At 41.2% G+C, this 20553-nt stretch overlaps 1 protein-coding gene across 1 annotated transcript; it reads right to left on the bottom strand.

Moving 5' to 3' along the window:
* Positions 1 to 9254: 9254 nt before the first annotated feature.
* On the bottom strand, positions 9255 to 14844 carry LOC111843068 (uncharacterized). Its single transcript, XM_072697590.1, has 6 exons — positions 14762 to 14844; positions 13273 to 13340; positions 12486 to 13177; positions 11615 to 11676; positions 11340 to 11500; positions 9255 to 9965 (listed from the first exon to the last, which is right to left on the bottom strand). Exons 2-6 carry the CDS (start codon positions 13337 to 13339, stop codon positions 9871 to 9873), a joined length of 1077 nt encoding a protein of 358 aa, XP_072553691.1. The 5' UTR covers position 13340; positions 14762 to 14844; the 3' UTR covers positions 9255 to 9870.
* Positions 14845 to 20553: the final 5709 nt, after the last annotated feature.

Here is a 20553-nt window from a genome sequence, read left to right as displayed (position 1 = left end):
TCGGCGGAGGCAGCAGGCAGGAGAGGCAAAGCCGCTGGCAGATCAGCGGCATCAGCAGGCAGTGCCGCAGGCAGTGCGGCGGCATCAGCAGGCGGTGCCGCAGGCAGTGCGGCGGCATCAGCAGCCGGCGGTGCCGCGGGCAGTGCGGCGGCATCAACAGCCGGCAAGTTCGGATCGAACTGGTCCGGTGCCGCGGGCAGATCCAGAGCATGTAGGTCTGGAGCCGGCAGGAAGGGTGCTGAGCGCGTGGGCGCCCTCCCTTTCAGGGCTTTGGGAACCCGGGGAATGCCGTCTCTCGCGGCGCGTATTCCGCCTTGTCCCAGACGCTCCGGCCAATAGCAATAGGCCTCCATCGGAGGAGGCTGCTCCGGATGCGAGCTTGCCAGGCTCGTAGCGCTGGTGTCGGCGAAGGCGGGGAGGAGATAGCAAGCTCCTAGGAAGAGCGACGGAGTCTCCTCCTGTTGCTTCTCCCCACGCTCGGCGAGCCGACGTTGCAGCCGACGGAGGCATTTCCGGGCTTTACCTAGCGGGTACTCCTGCCCCGGCGGGCGCTCCTTCCGGAGCATGTCCCGGCCCCGGCTAGCCAGCTCCAGGGCTAGCGGGTCCTCCTGTACCTCGGGCTGGGCATGCCAGTACATGAAGTCCTGCAGCAGTCCGAGCCGGTGGTGCTCGGACTGCTGCTTCATGCTTTCCGAGAGATCTGTCATTCTGTCAGCTTCGGAGGTGAACGCGAGCACGGAAGCAGGCGAACGAAGCCAAAAGGTCCGGTGAAGGGTTTATTGAAGGCAAAAGGACAGGTGCAGACAACGACGGACCATACAACGATGACAGATCTGGGGAATACAGACTGAGACTCGGACTAAATACACAGGACTAGGCAACAGATAACGAGCTACAGGTGGGAACAATTAGGGCGAAACAGGAGGTAATGAGGTGGGCGTGGCACACATCGGGAGCGGACGGAGCGGGGCGTGACAGTAATAACAAATAGTTCCAAGTCAGAGCCAAATGTCCTTAACTTCACACGGCACTTTTATTTACAGACAGCTGTACATGTACATGATAAAATGGCTCAATAATGCTGATTTGTCCTACTTTACTGCTATCTATCGATCGGTGCTACCTTACTGAAAAAGTTATTGTCATTTTTATAGGCTGAAACTGAAAGTGGATAATCCAAAAAATAAATACGTAACTTGTCTACAAAACACAAACTAATGTAATGTAAGCAGGCATTGCGAGTCTGAAATACCTTTTAAGATTAAGTGTTAAAACATGTCAGGTAATTCGACATACAACATAGTAAATCAGCGTGATGCTCACAGTAAAGTGTGATTAATGTATTTCATAAATATTTAAAATGTATGAACATTGAAAACGCAGAAATAAGCCATAACTCTAACGCAAGGTAGGATAGATCCATGGGCAGTTCTACAAGCACGAGAAAAGTGGCTTGATTTCTTTGTGCGCACACGCAGTACCCAAAGGTAGGATGTTTCCATAGATTAGGATGAAATGTTAGAATACCAGCATATATTATTTTACCAACCAGGGGGGTATTTCACTAAGCAGGATTTATTGCTTAGCTGGATAACTTGTTGGATTTATGGTAATCTGGGCTAAATGGACTATATAATTGTCAACTTAAATGTAGCTCAGACTACCCTAAATCTGACAAGTTATGCGGCTATACAAGAAATCCAGCTTCGTGAAATACCCCCCAGCTCCTCTTCGCTAGCTTGCCTCGTGTCTGTGCCTGTCTCCATGTTGTTGCTGCATGCAGGACTTGTGAGTGAGTGAGTGGGAGGGGTGGGTTGTGTTCGAAGAGGGATAGGGGCGGGGCAGGGCACAGTTTTGTAAGAGACAGACAGGGTGAGGATAAATAGGCGAAGTGGAGGCGCTATGAATATAATTTTAAAGCAACAAACTATATCGATATATATGATATTGTCTCATCATATGTCTTGTATGAAAATATATCCATATATCGTAAAAATCCGACATGTCGCCCAGCCCTAAGTATAAGTAAAAATTAATTAGCATATGTCCCTGGACAATTACTCCCAATACAAATTAGTTAACTTGAAGGAAACGTGAAACTAGGCTGGATTTATATGTCTTATGCCTGAGAAAGTCATGTAAACAATAGTAAGTGTTCAACTATACCTCTGGTTCCTTCAGAGTCCAAAATTTTGTTTCCCTGGCTATCAGTGAGGATGAGTGAGTACTCTTGTTCAATGGCATCATTGACTTTACTAGTGATTCCCATGACAGAAGCCTCAAATTCAAAAAAACGCACTGTTAGCATTTCCCTCGTCTCCTACTTGCCATCCAGAAGTTCAGCGATGAAGATGTTCCTGAGTACAGATATGAAAAACATTTTTACTTTTTGGCCTCATTCCTCTAATACAGCCAGTGCATCTGTGTACGAGACATAATATAAGCATTGCATTGCTGTTGCAGATATATTATCAATATCAAATATGCTCTTCACATTTGTTCATACATGTTGCTAGGCATACTCTTTGTAGGTATTACTCGCATAACAATTTCATTTTTGCTTCAACGCAAGGGTAATTATATAACAATCTAACTGGCATTGTGCACTAGCACAAACAGTAGTTGCATATGAGCAATTAAAGTGTAATATTTTTTTTTTCACCTTTGAAATATTTTTGCAATGGTGGCTCTTGGTAGTACAGGTGCTCTTGTAGCAGAACCTGCAGCAGAGCTCGGTGGACAGTGGAAGGAGAATTGCGTGGGATTGGTGGGGGTATGTGCTATTGGCACCCTAGGGGAGTCCTCTATGCTGTCAGTGTCGTCATGCACCTTGTAATGCCCCCTTGCTATGAGGCTGAACATGCTGAAGTGGCCATCACTCTCAGGAAATATGGCTACATTGCCGTCATCGGTAATGTAGACACTGGAGCTATCAACTGTTTTACGCATTAATAGAGCAAGGTTTTTGTTTTTTTTTTAATACTTTGGCAGTTATAAAATAACGTGAATCTGTACAGTTATTTGTATCTATATGTAATTTATTACAAATGAATTACATATTTTACTTAAAAGTACAATACCTGGAATATTCTGCCGATTTTTTCGGCTGTCATATGGTCTTCTTTTAGAGTTAAACGCTTAGCTCCCCTGAACAGCACATACTGTAACTCACCATCGCCATGATTTTATCTGTTCAACCAACCATATATCTTGATTGCGAGTGCAAGACGTCAATAACTTCCAGGTCACCCAAATCGGAGAAATTAAATATCGAAATGAAGTTCTGCCTATTAACGCATAAAACCTCACTTTTTCATTTCATTTTTTTAATCTCAACCTAAAAGCAAAACTACGAAAAACAACATTTGTTTTTTGGTATCAGATTAACAAACAAGTGAAATAATGAATTGTTTTTTGAATTTCCGATTTTTGTTTCTCAATTGAATATGGAAAGAACGAATGATACACGGATTGTGTTCTGTAGGTGTTTTTTGTTTATTTTTTTGGCCTCAGTCACTCCCTCTATGTGAACTGCACGGCAAGCAAGACAAGTAAAGATGACGCCATATCTTTTTACAGTTGTCCTGCCACGTCTTATGGCAAATGGACCAAACAGATCGACTTCTGTTCTAGTGAATGGTGGCTCATCTGGGATGATTCTGTTTCTAGGCAAATCTGCCATCATCTGCTGGCCTTTCCTGCCATGGTGCCTCCGACAGGTAATACACTTGGATAGTACATGTCTGATTAAGGAGTTAGTGTTGGGAATCCAAGTTCGAAGTTCAGATAAAACCTGATTACGCCCACCATGACCTATATTTTTGTGGATCTCATGTAGAATTAGCTCAGAAACGTTACTTTTCTTGAGCAAGATAGCTGGGTGTTTGGCTTCTATGGGCATGGCAACTCGACTGAGCCTGCCACCAACACGGAGTATTCCATTCTGCAATACTGGATTTAGACTGGATATGCAACTGCCCTTCTTGATTGGTTCCTCTCTTTGTAGAGATGATAACTCCTCATGAAAATCCTTTCTTTGACAATGCCTAATGATCTCTAGCTCAGCATGATGAATATCGTCAGGTTTTTTTACAGATGATGTGCAGATGATTTTTACAGATGATGTGCTTCTTAAAGTCTATCATTTCCTTGTCTACTTCATGTTTTTCCTGAACTTTGTCCATTCCTAATGCAAAAAAGGCTACATTTCATTGGTTTCGTTTATTTATTATGCTCAACATAAGCTCCTTTTTTCTAAGAAGCCATGCCACAGCCCGTTTCAGCCGCATCCAAGAAGAAAAGTGTTCTATCAACTTTTGCATTATGTCAGGTCTTTCTTCAACAATGGTGGAATTGATCCAAATACCCTTCTTAACTTCAGGGTCTGCTGCAGTAAGCTCTCCCAGCTGATTGCAATCCTTTGGCCATTCATCAGATGGCTTGAAAAGAAAGTCAGGTCCCAAGATCCATGTCTTGTTTTGCATAAATGTGCTCACCTTCTGCCCCCTGGATGCATAATCAGCAGGATTCATGTGAGAGCGAACATACTTCCACGGACTCACCGTTGAGGTCTGTGAGATCGTCGAGACCCAATTAGCCACGAATGTAGGGAATCTGGATGTTTCATTGGCTATATACTTAAGCACAGCTGTATTATCAGTCCAAAACATGGAGTCCTCCAGTGGCATCTGTAACTCCTTTTTTAGCATGTGGTCTATACGTACTGATAAGGTAGCTGCTGTCAATTCTAAGCGAGGGATTATTGTAGGCTTTATTGGGGCAACTCTAGCTTTTCCCAAGACAAAAACACAGTGAATTTGTTTTCTGCTGTTCTGCTGAACCAGGTATGTTGCTGTTCCATAGCCTATTTCACTTGCGTCCGATAAATGGTGCAATTGAGCAGAAACGATATTTCCAAAGTTCCCAGGCTTAAAGCATCAATCCACAACCATACTCACGAAGCTGATGAAGATCTGCCACCCACTTAGACCACTGTCGGGCAAGATGTTCCGGTATGGCATCATCCCAATGAGTTTTCAACCTACATAATTCCTGTAGGATGTTTTTTGCAGGCAATAACACAGGTGATAAAATCCCCAAAGGGTCATACACTGAACTCATCATAGAAAGGATTCCTCGTCTGGTTAGAGGCTTCATCTGGATGACTACTTTAAACTTAAAACAGTCAGATTGGATACACCACTGCACCCCTAATGCTCGTTCCATAGGAATCGAGTCTTGGTCAAGATCAAGGTCTTTTATGTCGACAGCCTTCTCCTCTGGTGGAATATTCACTAATATGGCAGAACTGTTGCTTGTCCATTTAGTCAGCCAGAAACCTCCTGCCTGACAGATAGCTCTCAGGTCATGATATAAACACATAGCCAACTCAACAGAGTTGACTGATTTTAAACAGTCGTCTACATAGAAGTTGTGTAAAACCGTAACAACGGCAGCAGCATCAAACAGATATTGATTGTCTTCAGTGCATCGTCTCAGTGCATAGCTAGCACAACTCGGGGATGAGGTGGCACCAAATAAGTGCACTTCCACCCGGTACACCTCCAAACCCTGGCTGATGTCACCACTTGGCCACCACAAGAACCTAAGCAGGTCTGCATCCTCAGTGGGAACCTTTACTTGGTGGAACATGGCTTCCACATCAGCCATCATTGCCACAGGTTCTTGGTGAAATCTTGTCATGACTCCAATCAAGGTACTCGTGAGATCTGGCCCTTGAAGTTGTTGTTCATTCAGTGAAGTCCCTTGATACGAAGCCCCACAGTCAAATACTACGCGTAGTTTATGCTTCTTGGGGTGATACACCCCATGATGTGGGATATACCACACCTTTCCATCAGAACAGTTGCGTTCTTCATTGGGAACCTTCATTGCATAGCCCTTAAGCTTTGGAGAGTCATTTGAGTTTAGCATACTGCAGCTGAGCTAACAAGTGGAAACGTATGTTGAACAACATGGATGATAATTCAGAGCTTGCAACAGTGGAAAAACGGAAAATTAAGCCCACAGGTAAAGCTATGGAGGATGCGTTACAAAGGCAAATAGGTTGGAGAAGAGCAAAATTGAGTCAGCTAACAGGAAAGAGAAATGAGATACTTGCCTTAATGGATGACAACGCCAATGTGCACGTAGTAAGCACGGCATTGATTACAGAGCTCAATCAGCTGTTTGGAAAATGTTGTGATTTAAACACTTCTGTTAAAAAGCTTTTGTGTCAAGTTATGTCAGAAGACGATATGGATAATTATCAGTGGAGTTGGTTTGAGCCTAAGGCAAATTTACTCAGTGAGTTCATAAAGGATGTTGATATTTGGATTAAAGGTGTAGTTAAACGTAAGGAAGAGGCAAAAAAAAAATGAGGATGTTTGCCCTGGAGACAGTATCTTGTTGGTATCTTCAAAGAGGTATAGCAAATGTTCAGCAAGTTCTGTGCATTCTACAGCATCTACAGCTTCCTCTGCACGGTTAAAGGCTGAATTGGAGAAGGCTGCTCTGTTAGCTAAAGCAGCAGTATTAAGGCAGAGGCAAGCTTTGGAGGAACAAGAAATTAAGCTTAAAGCAGTAAAAGAAGAATTTGAATTGAGAGCTGTACTAGATACAACTGATGCACGACTCAAAGTTTTACAGAAATACGAAAATTCCCAGGTGTCAAATGTTGCACAAAGAATAGAAACATATTTTCCTGTGCTTCAGACAACTGAAAATATGGCTGCACGTGACGCTGAGGATGTAAGCGTGCATAACTTACAGTCCTGTTTCCGGTTTGGGCATGCAGCATTTTTACACAGCTGGGAGAATTGCAGGTACCAACACTGCACACGCTGGTCATGGTACTCTGTCGAAAAATTCTGTAAACTCAGAGAATTTGTTGACTGTAGTCCAACGGCAGAATGACATAACAGAATGCCTAGTAAAACAACAGAGACTCTCTACTTTGCCGCCTCAAAATATTCCTGTATTCAGAGGGGATCCATTGGAATACCGACTTTTTATGAGAGCGTTTGAACATGGCGTGGAGAGTAAAACTGACAGCAACAGGGATCGTCTGTATTTTATGGAACAGTACACCAGTGGACAGCCCAGGGATTTAATTCAAAGTTGCTTTCACATGGATCCTGACCAAGGTTACAATGAGGCCAGATGACTTCTGAAGGAGCATTTTGGGGACAAGTATAAAATATCTGTGGCATATATAGATAAGGCTTTAGGCTGGCCGTCCATTAAAGCAGATGATGGTGCAGCCCTCAACTCATATGCTCTTTTCTTATCTAGCTGCAGTAACGCAATGGCAGACTTGGAGTATAAGGATGAGTTAAATAGTGCTGCCAACACGTGTGCAATCATATCCAAGCTCCCATATAAGTGGAGAGAGAGGTGGAGGAGCACAGCTTGTGACATTCAGGACGAACACCGCCGCAGAATTAGTTTTAAAGACATTGTGGAGTTTGTGAGTAGACAAGCTAAGATGGCAATGCATCCTGTGTTTGGTGACTTAAGGGATAAAGTTCAGGGACAAATAAAGTTTCAATCAGACCACAGGTCAGACAGGATAAGAGAGGAAAAAGGCTTCACAACAATAACAACTCAAACAAGCACGTCCACATCCTACAGTCCTGCATATAAGGCATGCAGATAAAACTATATACAAGGAGCAGCCACCCACAGATGGGGGAATCCAAAACTGATTAGTGCTTTTGTTAACACAGAGGATGAATGTGATCACACTAGCATCTATATATATATATATATATATATATATATATATATATATATATATATAACCACAAATACAAATCACAATTGACTATAATCAACATAGTTTTGCCCATAATAGATAACTAACTATCCCATATAACAGTACTAAATTACACCTGGCTCATGCACTGATACCAGGCAGATTAAATTTAACGTAGATAAATGTAAGGTAATCCATGTAGGGAACAGAAATAAAAAGTACAGATATTTTATGGCTTCCACTGAAATAAAGGTAGCTAATTATGATAAAGACCTCAGTGTGTATGTTGATGGTTCCATGTCCCACTCTCGCCAGTGTGGGGAAGTAATAAAAAATGCCAATATGATGTTGGGTTACATCTCTAGGTGTGCTGAGTTTAAGTCAAGGGAGGTGATGCTACGATTATATAATCCCTTGGTAAGACTCCACCTAGAATATTGTGTCCAGGTTTGGTCACCATACCATAAAAAGGAAATTGCTGCTTTGGAAAAGGTTCAACGGAGGGCTACGAGAATGATTCCTGGTCTTAGAGGAATGTCTAATAAGGGGAGGTTAGCTGAGCTGAATCTGTTTAGCCTTGAGCAAAGGAGACTAAGGTAGACATGATCCAGGTATATAAGATTCTAACTGGTCTGGATGCTGTTCAGCCAAATGGCTACTTCAATATTAGTTTAAGTACTAGAAATTGTGGCCATAAGTGGAAATTAGCGGGAGAACATTTTAAAATGAATTTGAGAAAATACTTCTTTACACAGTATGTAGTTAGAGTATGGAATAGTCTTCCTGTTAGTGTACTGCAAGCTAAAACCCTGGGTAACTTTAAGTCAGAGCTAGACTGTGAGCTATTACTTAAGTTCTCCCCAAACGAGCTTGAAGGGCCGAATGGCCTCCTCTCATTCGTAGATTTCTTATGTTCTTATGTAAATGATAGATTATTCTACTTCAAGTTTGAAACATACCTCAAAATATTCTTGTCCTACACTGATGAGTATTAAGAGTAAATATGAATGTTTTCAGACCATATTTAACTAATAATTCAGTAATAATAATTTATCACTACCCCTTTCAACCCAAACATGATGGCCTGCTATTTGTCCACAGTTACATTAATTTTCAGTTGTTATAGTTAAGATAATTGTGAACTTCATAATGGACCATTAATACTAACAATGAAAAATTACAATGCATATGACAACCTGTCACGATCCGCTCCGTTCGATCCCGATGTGTGCCACGCCCACCTCGTTACCTCATGTTCAGCCCTGATTGTGATCACCTGAGTCCTGTTATGTCTAGCTTGTCTTTTGTATTTAGTCCTCGTCTGAGTCAGTCTTCCCGTCATTGTATTGTTATGCGTTTCGTGAGTGTCTGTCTTCCAAGTTTGATTAAACCCTGTTTACCCGGTCATCTGGCTTCTCTCGCCTGCTTCCCTACTCGCCCGCCCGCCAGTCGTAACACAACCCCACTTAGGTGTCACACAAACATATTTAACACGTAGGATTTTGCTTTATTTTCACATAACTAGCACAGTATTAGCTGTTTAGTAACAATTCATTCATTTGTAAGCACATTATTAAGAACCCATTACCCTGCCTTATAAACATTTGTAAACCATTTGCAAGTGTGTGTATAAACAGTAAGTGATCATTCAGAAGCATATTAATAAGAAACCATTAACCTGCCTTACAAACATTAGTAAACCATTTATAACTGTCCTTATAAACAATAAGTAATTATTCATAAGCATGTTATTAAGAACACAGTAACCTGTGTTACAAACATTTGTGAACCTTTTCTAAGTGTGCTTATAAACATAAGGCAAGCATTCATAATTCATATGTATACTATTAAGAACTCATTTGCTTGCTTCACAAACATTTGTAAACCATTTGCAAGTGTGCTCATAAACAATGTGTAACCATTTGTTAGCATATTATCAAGTGTTAAATTATAGTTAATTTACTGTTAAAGAGCAGACTTTAATATAATGTGTTACTAAGAACTCTATTGTTTTGACTTTTTACATTTTCAATCATTCTAGGCAAATTAGATGTTTGGCTCAATGTCACAGTCATCTGATTGTCTTGCCCCTTGTCCACGAATGTAGTAGAATTTCAGTTCAGCAACTTGTTCAACAGCAGTGACAACGATGCTAAACAGGAAGCAGTGAAGACACTGGCTTTGCTGATGGTGCTGGAGCTGGTAATTGCTAATTGAGATATAAAAACAGAGGACAGAGGAAAAAGACTTAATGGTAAACAGTGGCAGAGTTTCACATTTCTGTCTTTTTTCATATAACAGTCTATAAAAGCTAAATTGGATGCCCACAAGTGGACTGCCCCTTTGCTGTGACCCCCCAGGCTTGCTCTCACCTGTATGGACAGCAAGATGGGGCTGAAAAATGAATTTCCTCATGGGAATTAGGGATGTAACGATGTGAGACGATTCACGATTCTCAGTTCACGATACGATTTTCTCACGATTTTTTAACGGAATGAGCTGCAGACAAATTTATTCAAAAATATTCCTTTTTCTTTCTAAACTGTGCAAAATGTGTCCTATTCTTAACAGTGAAACTGAAATTGAATAATATTCTATTTAAAAAAAAAAAATCCCAAATCAAAATAAATGTAAAAAATCTTCAAATAAGTAGAGTAACGCTTTACATTAACTGAACCTTCATAATGCTTTTATATTGCATTCCTAAAACGTTCAGTACACCTTCATAATGTATTCATTAAGTATTCAGAAATCATTCATAAACATCATGCATGTATACCTTTACATCCTAACATTCCTTAACAGCTGTAATATAAATTAATAACAAACATTACATGATTATAACAAACATTATAATTGTATAATCATGTAATGTTTGTTATTAATGTATATTAAAGCTGTTAAGGGATATTAGGGTGTTAAGGTGTACTTGCATGCTGCTTATGAATGTTCTATGAATGCATTATGAAGGTGGACTGAATGTTTTATAAATGCATAATGAAGGTGCACTCAATATAAAGCGTTACCAAATAAACTAAGGCTTGCATGTGCAGCTTTTTAGCATGGTTTGCCCTTTTAATAATCGTCAAATTCACTCGTCATCTCGCGTTTGGTCAAAACCAAAAAATAATGTACGACGTCGACGTGAATACACAGTGACATCTGACATCAAACTGACGTTGTGAAATCAAAGGTAATATTACATTTAGTAATATTAGTGTTTCTGTTAAGTAAAGTACCGTGAAGTACTCCTAAAGTAGCGATTCATTTTCCACATCATACGGTTTCAATCGTCATATATTTACATCAATTTTTAACCGATTCGCGATTCATCGTTACATGCCTAATGGGAATAAATAAAATATCACTATTCTTTTCTGTTTTCTGGGATAATTGGATAGGCCAAAACACCAGAAACATTAGTATATAAGCTGCATTAAAAAACAATACTGACCTTGGAATTACATAATATTATGTTTTAAGTTGGTCGATTATTTAAAATGAATATTATCTTAGGTTGCATCAAAACACAATAATCAAAAATCAATCAATACTGTCAGAGTACTTTTAAAGTATTACCTACCTGTACCATTAACTTGAATGCTGCTGGCGGTAATGTTTAGTCCAGGTAGTTGTGAATTTGACACTGCGTTTACCAGTGTCTGTCCTGTTTCTTGGCTGCTAGGTACAGTTCCATTAGTAGTATCGAATTCCAGTTGCACCTCAGTTATGACTGATCCAGGCCTTCAGACATAGAATGAAACAAAAATTAGCACGTGTTTCAAAAGGTTTGAAGACTCACACTCTCATCACACTCCATGTCTTTCTCCCACACACAAATGATTTTAAGAATTTTACCTGAAACTTAACACAATCAACCTCAAGAAATTCCAGAAAGCTTTCTTATAAATGGGCTCCATCTACAGAGAAGTAAAACATTCAATACGTTTGTGTTAATATTTTTGCATCCAGAAAAATGAGCATTTCAGCTGTTAGTTTTTTATGATATGCAGATCACAGTGTTTACCACAAGTACAAATTGGTACAGCTGTTAGTGAAATATGGCACAAATCGCTGTTGTATGTTTAATATAAGTATTTCAATATACAATACTTAAATTGAGATTTGAAAATACTGATGATTTGTGCGATTGACAAATTTTATTCTACAATGACAAATAGAATTTGGAAAAATATTTTTTAATTGGAAAATAATGATTAAATGTTTTGAATATATAGGACATCATCTGTAAGGCAATTATCATCAAGGATAAGTGTTGTTAAATGCAAATAAAGAAAGGCTGTCTGTCTGTCTGTACTACTTTCACTGAAATGTAGGTGGATTTTCTGTGTAACTTCTTCAGGATTTTGTACACTACGATCAAGTTAGTGATTTAAAAGAAAACAACGTGAGATTTTATACTAATCATTTCATACTAGGAAGCATTATTATTTCTTCTTATTAAACAAAGATCCTACAGAATGATTTAAGAAATACTCTATAAATCAGGGGTAGCCAATCTTATCCACAAAGGGCCGGTGTGTATTTAGGTTTTTGGGACAACCTGTAAGTCAGCTGTTCAAACCCAGGTGTCAGGACTCTTTCAGCCAATCAGTCCTTTAATTAGTGATCTAATTAGGGAGTTGCAGCGAAAACCTGCATACACACTGGCCCTTTGCGGATAAGATTGGCTACCCCTGCTATAAATGATACTGGGAATAATTCTTACCCGTGTCGTAATCAGGTTTGCTCTATTGATGTAAATCTGTGAGGTGGGATCCGAAAGTGCAGGGACAAATGTGTCAGTGGAGGAAAACTGCATCTTCACAAAGGCAGCAGCAGAAGTCGTTGTGGTTGTAGTGGTTGTTGTAGTCAGAGTGGTTTTTGATGTTGATGTGGTTCTTGTGTTTGTTGTGGTTGGAGTGCTTGATATAGTTGAATTGGTTGTAGTTCGAGTGGTGGCAGAGGTGACAGAAACGGGTGTACTGGTGGCTGTAGTGGTGGCAGAGGTGACAGAAACAAGTGTACTGCTGGCTTTAGTGGTGGCAGAGGTGACAGAAACAGGTGTACTGGTGGATGTAGTGGTGGCAGATGTGACAGAAACAGGTGTACTGCTGGCTTTAGTGGTGACAGAGGTGACAGAAACAGGTGTGCTGCTGGATGTAGTGGTGGCAGATGTGACAGAAACAGGTGTACTGCTGGCTTTAGTGGTGGCAGAGGTGACAGAAACAGGTGTACTGCTGGCTTTAGTGGTGGCAGAGGTGACAGAAACAGTTGAACCAGTAGCTGTTGCTGTGGCAGAGGTGACAGAAACAGGTGAAGTGGTAGCTGTTGCTGTGGCAGAGGTGACAGAAACAGGTGAAGCGGTAGTGGACCCAGAGGTAACAGATGAAGTTGAACTGAGATCTTCTGTGGCTGCATCTGTGGACGTAATAAAAATAGAGTGTTTCACTGGCAGTTAATATACAGTCTGACTTCAGTTGGAAGTCTACAGTTACATCTGATGGATAACTCACCAGTCATGAAGATAAGTAAAATTATCATTTTTATGGTCAGCCAGTTAGTCTTGTTTCTGGAAGACATTCTGAAGAAGAGAGAAAGTAATGAATTAAGTAAAAATGACGTAAGCATGACTGTACATGAAGTCATAATATAATTCTAACCCTTGATATTCCAAGAAGTATAACTATTGGCAGAATCAGTATTGGGGGAAATGACATCTGTATTAAATAATTTAATAGTAACTGTTACAACTCAAGGCAAAATGAAAAAGGAAAAGGTAAACTATTTTGATTGTGACATCAATAAAACCATTCTGTGGGATTTTCGCAAACTGGTTATGTGTACAAATTAGAATCCATAAGCACATAACAACAAATTTAAGCTAATAACTATGCTAATAAGCTAATAACATTTACTTAAATTCAAATGTTATACCTAGCATTTTAAAATCAAAGGAAGTTTGCCTCTCATAATGCTCTCCTTGATAAAAACTGGAGGTGTTTTTCAAAGACTTACAAACACATAGGTGTGCTTATTACAGACCATAAGTAAATATTGTACGTTGCCTAACCACCAAGATTCTCTCAATTTTTCACAACAAAGATAACATTGTCAGAAGCATTCCTCCCCAGAAATGATCAAGAGGAATATATGGATAATATAATCTATATATGTGTGATACATATGAAAATGTTTTTTTTTTTTTCAATTAAGGTTCTATATAAGGATTAAGTTCAATTGAACCTTTATGAAGCTAGCAATATTATATTGTAGCTATTTATTTAGTTTCTCATGTACTGCTTCTCACTAACTGATTATTTTTGCAATATACGAGGAATAACGCATGGAGAACCTTGTGTGAAATGCTAGTAGAACACAGTTCACTTGCCATTACTAATGTTTTCTCAGTTGTGGTTCTCATTTTGAATTGATATACATAGGTAGTCTGAATGGCTGATTAATAGCACCACATACGTAATACCAGGTAGAAGCCCCTGTCTGACAAACCAGTTTAAGGCTAGATGAGTTTTTACACACCATGGTTGTACCAAGCTGTTATTTTTTGCACCATTCTCTGAAAATTCCAGATACTGTGGTGAATGAAACACTGAATGTAGCTGTTTCTGAGATGCTGGAACCGCCATGCCTGGTACCAGAATTCACACCATGTTTAAAGTCACTTTAGATAATGCGTCTAACCATTCAAATGCTTAGTAATACAATAACCGAATCACATTACCCTGCCTACATGCTGTATGTATTTAGCTGTACCCTCATGATTTAATGTTTGCAGAGGCTAACCATTAATTAAAAAATCATTAAATCAGAAATATTTACCAAAGACTCAGTTTCATTTTAAGCAGTATTAATAGGTGGAATGGACACATGAAAGTATGTCATATAGACCTAATTTTGTAGATTGTTATAATGAAAAGAACCACTACAAAAAGAAATGAATAAATTCTGTGTGTTCATCTTGTAATTACCAGCTTTCACACTTACCTTGTTAATGTATCAGTTAACCGTTAATCTTCTGTTACATGCGTATGTAAGTCCACCTGTTCACAAGTATATGTGTAGTCGTGTGAGTGGCATGTCACAAAGCAAACTGTCTCTCATTTTATATCCAGAGGTGACGTCAGTTTATTTCTTCCTTGGAAAAGCAAATATTTCACTGTTGAAGTCACTCCCATCATTTTTATGTCCTTGTGTGCGTTGTGTAAATGGTGGCATTGTTTATTCTTGTTCAACCTTGAAAACACACTTTCTAGGATGTTTTGCGATGATATCATGACTAGTGAGTGAGTTACACAGTTAGAAATGAGTATAACTAAGGAACATTGAACTCTGATAAGAGTTTTGATCCCTATCAGAATTTTAGAAATAGGCGGAAATGTGTAACTTAAATATATTCCATTAAAATAATAAATGTCAAAAAAATTCTGCATATTGAGGTAACATTGCATCCTTTTGTTACTCTAACATTTTTTGGTCTTTTTTCATTTTCCTTTGACAGAATTGCCAGACACTCCAGCTGCAGGAATCAGGCCTCAAGGGTCCTTGTTGCTGGCCACTGGCATTTTCTTCCTTGCCAGCAATCTCTAGATATAACTGGTGTGTTCACTGTGGTGTACCAGGAGCAAAGAAATTATCTTAATTCCTTTACAAATGAATGACTATGTATATTAATTCCTATAGATTAGCAGACTGGGGTGGTTGCCCTGTAAGAAAGGGGACTGGAGGATGTGTTCCATCTTCAGGGGGATCACACTCCTCAGCCTCCCTGGGAATGTCTAGGCTGGGGTACAGGAGAAGAAGATCCACCCATTGGTCAAACCTCGGATCCAGGAGAAGCAATGCAGATTCCATCCTGGTCGCTAAAACGTTGGAAAAGCGCTTTGCCCTCACAAGGATGCTGGAGGGTTCATGGGAGTTTGCCCAACCAGTCTACAGGTGTTTTGTGGACTTGGAAAAGGCATACGATCATGTTTCTTGGGGGGTCCTGTGGGAGCGGGGCTTGAGCTGTATGGGGTACGGGGTTTGATTTTATGGACCATCAGGTCCCTGTATAACCGAGTGAGAGTTTGGTTCGCATTGCCAGTAGTAAGTCAGACTGGGTGCTGGATTCTGTCAGGGTTGCCCTTTGGCATTGATTCTGTTCATTGTTACGATCCCCAGTCTAGGGTTGGGGATCGCCAGAAAGGTAAGGGAGAGGGAGAGGGGGAGACGAGACAACCAGGGAATGGGAAAAAGGGAACACGGGAAACAAGAGGGATCTTTTTTTGTATTTTTTTTTTATTTTTCACAAAGACTTTCACAAACACCAGGTGTAACCGACTTCAGGAGTGACAAGGCCAAAACAACAAACAAAACACCGCTAACGAAAATGTCCCAAACTAAGCTACTGTAAGTGCAACACAAGGAAAACAAAAATACAACACCAGATTCTGACTCCCTAACCAAACATACAATAAACCACGGCTCGCAAAACAAAAAGGCAGTCACTCCTTACACACACCTGGTACAAACACACACAGTAAGCATACAAAACACAGGCAAAGGTATCAAAGGGAGAAGGCAAAGAGAGTAGTCCAAAAACAAGCGGAAGATCAAATAAACCATGAAACCAAAACAAACCAAAGCGACAGTACCAGAAAGGGGCGAAGCGAAAGTCTGAGTCCAGAACAAAACAGTCATACACGGATAGTCACAATCAATAAGCAAACCAATCACACAAATCCAAAGAAACGAGCAGAGCTCCCAAGGGATCTTGCTTTCCGGCTTTTCACTCCGGGAACAGGAAGTAAGCAGGCTGTCCGACGTCTCGTGGGCGGTGTCCTGGTCGAGGGGGCGGAGCGAACAACAGCGGCACGTGACATCATAAACGTTATGGACAGAATTTCTAGGCATAGCCAAGGGGTGGAGGGGGTCTGGTTGGGGGGCCTCAGGATCGCGTCTTCGCGGTTTGCAGATGATGTGGCCCAGCTAGTGTTGTTGGCCTGTGACCTTCAGCATGCACTGGGGTAGTTTGCAGCTGAGTGTGAAATGGCCAGGATGAGGATCAGCACCTCTAAGTCTGAGGTCATGGTTCTCGACCGGAAAAGGGTGGATTGCCCTCTCCTGGTGGGGGATGAGTTGCTGCCTCAAGCAGAGGAGGTTAAGTATCTTGGGGTCTTGTTTACGAGTGAAGGAAGAAGGGAGCTGGAGATCGGTGCAGAATGGGCAATAATGTGGATGCTGTAACATTCAGTAATGGTAAAGAAGCAGCTGAACTGGAAGGCAAAGCTTTAGATTTTCCGGTCGATCTACATTCCTACCCTCGCCTATGGTGATGAACTGTGAGTATTGACCAAAAGAATGTGATTGCAGATACAAGTGGCAGAAATGAGTTTCCTCCATAGGGTGTCTGGGCTCAGCCTTAGAGATAGGGTGAGGAGCTCGGACATTTGGAAGGATCTAACAGCAGAGCCGCTGCTCCTCCGCATTGAAACGAGCCAGTTCAGGTGGTCTGAGTATATAGGAAGGCTGCCTCCTGGGCGGCTCCCTGGAGACGTGTTTCGGGCATGTTGATACCCAGGGCATGCTGGAGATATTATATCTCTGGGCTGTACTGGGAATGCTTTAGTAACCCCCCAGTGGAGCTGGAGAAGGTGGCTGGTGAAAGAGAGGTCTGGGTATCCCTGCTTAACACTAGGGCACTTAAGAGATTTGGCGTTACAACAAATGAATAGTATCTGTCACTTCGTGTAGCATAATAAGTTGCTTACATCAAACAATAAGAAGCATATCTTATAAATAGCATAAATTAACTGAGTTATTTGTGTTTCCTTTACTGTCACCATTTGAGCTATCATTCCATATTCAGAGCCATTCATTTCTCCAGAATGTTAACTACATGGTAATCAAAGTCAAAGTCAAAGTCAGCTTTATTGTCAATTTCTTCGCATGTACTAGAAATTACGTTTCTCACTGTCCCATGCGCAGACAAGACACGACAAGACATGACCGGATAGGACAAACAGTAAAGTGCAGAGGCATAACAAAAAACACATTGTAACTACTGAGTAACAGTATATAAAGTGCAGGTAGCTTAAGGCATATACTTTGGTACTAAAATGGAGATATAAGTGCAATAGTATTTCCAGTATTATAAGAGTGTTTCTGTGCTGAGACATTCAATAATAATAATGACAGTAATAGCAGCTGTAATAGTAATAATAATAATAGTAACAGATGTGTGCAATTTGCATAGTGCAGAGGTAGTCGTTCCTGTGGGTCAAAGTCCAGGGTGTTTTCTTTTGGGGGGGCGCAGATTCCTAGTCACTTGCCAGTCTGGTGGCTCTGTTGGCTGGTGCTGAGTGTGGGGGGGGAGAGAGTTTAGTAGTCTCACAGCCTGGTGGATGACGCTGTTGCTGAGTCTGGTAGTGCGGGAGCGGAGGCTCCTATACCTCCTTCCAGAGGGCAGGAGGCTGAACAGATTGTGTGCGGGGTGGCTTGCATCGCTCACAATTGTGATGGCTTTGCGGGTGAGGCGGGTGGTGTATATATCTTTCAGGGAGGGAAGTGGTGCACCAATGATCCTCTCAGCTGTGCTCACAATGCGCTGTAGGGCTTTCCTGCTGTATTCAGTGCAGCTCCCTCCACACACAGTGATGCAGCTGGAAAGGACGCTCTCATTGGTTCCTCTGTAGAAGAAGGTCATGATGGGTGGTGGAGCTCTTTCCTGCTTGAGTTTGCGCAGGAAGTAGAGGCGTATATAAGTATATAAGTAGAGTGTAATGACAATACACTTTTATTAGACTTTTATTAGAAAATGTTTTGTTCCAAAGGAACCTTTCCAGGACGCATGTGCATACAGCTAAGGAGCAAAGCTGCACATTTCTGTACTCCACGGATCTTTCTAAGCTTAATCAAATCTTATTATTGGCAGCTGCATTGGAGCAAGAGAAATATTACTCCCTGTCACATACAGCACCTCTTTGGAAAGACATGATTAAAGTCGCTCAGAATTTCATACATTTGTGTTTTGTTCAAATTGCACAGTTGGTTTCCCTTTTGACAACACAATCCACCTCGCGGCTCCAAGACTACAAAGAGGTTTATTAAGGAAACTGAACAAAACTAGGAAGGGACACAATAAAGGGACCATGAGGGGTCAAAAAAGCAAAATGGGGAAAACAACAAATAACGACAAGAAACAATAGGATAACACAAATGGGGAGCAGATCAACATGGGGAGCAGAAATGGGCAAAGGAGCAGAGTAACAACACACATTGTAGCACAATAACCAGCTGAAGAAATGAAAGGCAGGAACTTAAATACACAAACTGAACATGATTGAACTTAATCAAGGAACTAAGAAGGAAACTAAGAAACAGAACCTAACACTAGGAATATAACAAAGATAAGTAATATATAACCAACAAGGCACAAAACAAAAGCCAAAACAGAATGCAAACCACAAACTAGGAACAAGAAAACTAATAGAAAAAACACTCAGGAAGAAAAATCTAATAAATACAAGTAAACAGAGCAGGCTGGCTTCAAACTGATCACCAAAGGGTTTCCAGCCACACACTCAGCCCATAGAGCTATGCAGCAGTCCCGGGATTTGGGGAAACACATTAAGGACTTGAAGGACAAGAGACAGGTTGGAGAACAGGATGGCCAGCAGCACCTGCTGGCCAAACAGGGAGGGGACATAAAGGGCAGGGTTGGACATTACAGACCCTGACACAGTTAAGATTAGGAATAGGATACCCCATCAAAATGTATCAATATTTATTTTTAATGTCTTTAATGAATCTGCCAAGAACTCCATGCCTCTGTTGTTTAGCCAGTATCTCTCAGCATTCTGCTCGACTAGCAGACCTTCAGACCTGTTCCCTCAGAACCTCCAAATCCACCCCTTGTATGTCCTCCATGCCCTTTCTACATGCTGTGTGCGGGTCAACAAAATACTTGCTGTGGTTGACCATGAAATGATTAAATACCAAGCTTGGTACTCTAGTGCAGCCACACCACTCATCAGGCGTAATTGTAGAAGTTTAGAGCTATATAAAAAACAGGAAAGTACCAAAAGTACGGTGCTTCAAGGTGTTGGTTTTCCACTGGTGGAAAAACTGGTACTGACACTGAATGACATCACAGTGCGAGGCAAGGTATTTTTACTGAATTTGAAAAATTGCTGTAGTACATTATAGGGCTGGACGATGTGCGATATTAATGCCAACATCGCATGTTGTGCACATGCAATTCTTACTTCGCCAGTCAGCTAGATTAAGATTGGGCTTTTTCTAACCTTCAGTTCTGTAAATGGATAGCGCAGGCAGTTTAGGTTCTGCTAAAACATTTTTACTCTGTCATAGGGAAAAAAAATCTGAAACGTTTGTAATTTTAACTATCATTCCTTTTCAAGAATATCTAGTATATGTTTAAAAACCATTTTAAGGTTTACCTCCGCTGCTTTTGCATGAGCACTGGATGCATTCTCCAAGACGATCATCTTCATCCCAGGTCACTAGGACCCCAGGCGGCCGGGGGCCGACCAGCCCACGCCGGAGAGGCCCGAGCCCCCCCCCCCACGGGCCACCACCCCAAGGAACGGGGCCAGCAACCATGCTCAGGAGGCCAACCCCGCCCAGGACGGAGCAGCAAGCCCCGGACCCAGGCCCCCACCAGCCACACAGACACCTCGCAGACACACCTCTCAGCCATGAACATAGACCATACACACATCCCCACAACATACACAGACACCCACACGCAGAGACAAAAAGACATAAGCCCATCC

Source organism: Paramormyrops kingsleyae, chromosome 12, assembly GCF_048594095.1.
Source record: "Paramormyrops kingsleyae isolate MSU_618 chromosome 12, PKINGS_0.4, whole genome shotgun sequence".
Taxonomy (NCBI): Eukaryota; Metazoa; Chordata; class Actinopteri; order Osteoglossiformes; family Mormyridae; genus Paramormyrops; species Paramormyrops kingsleyae.
Note: the sequence above shows the minus strand (reverse complement) of the source record. Positions and strands in the feature narration are given on the sequence as shown.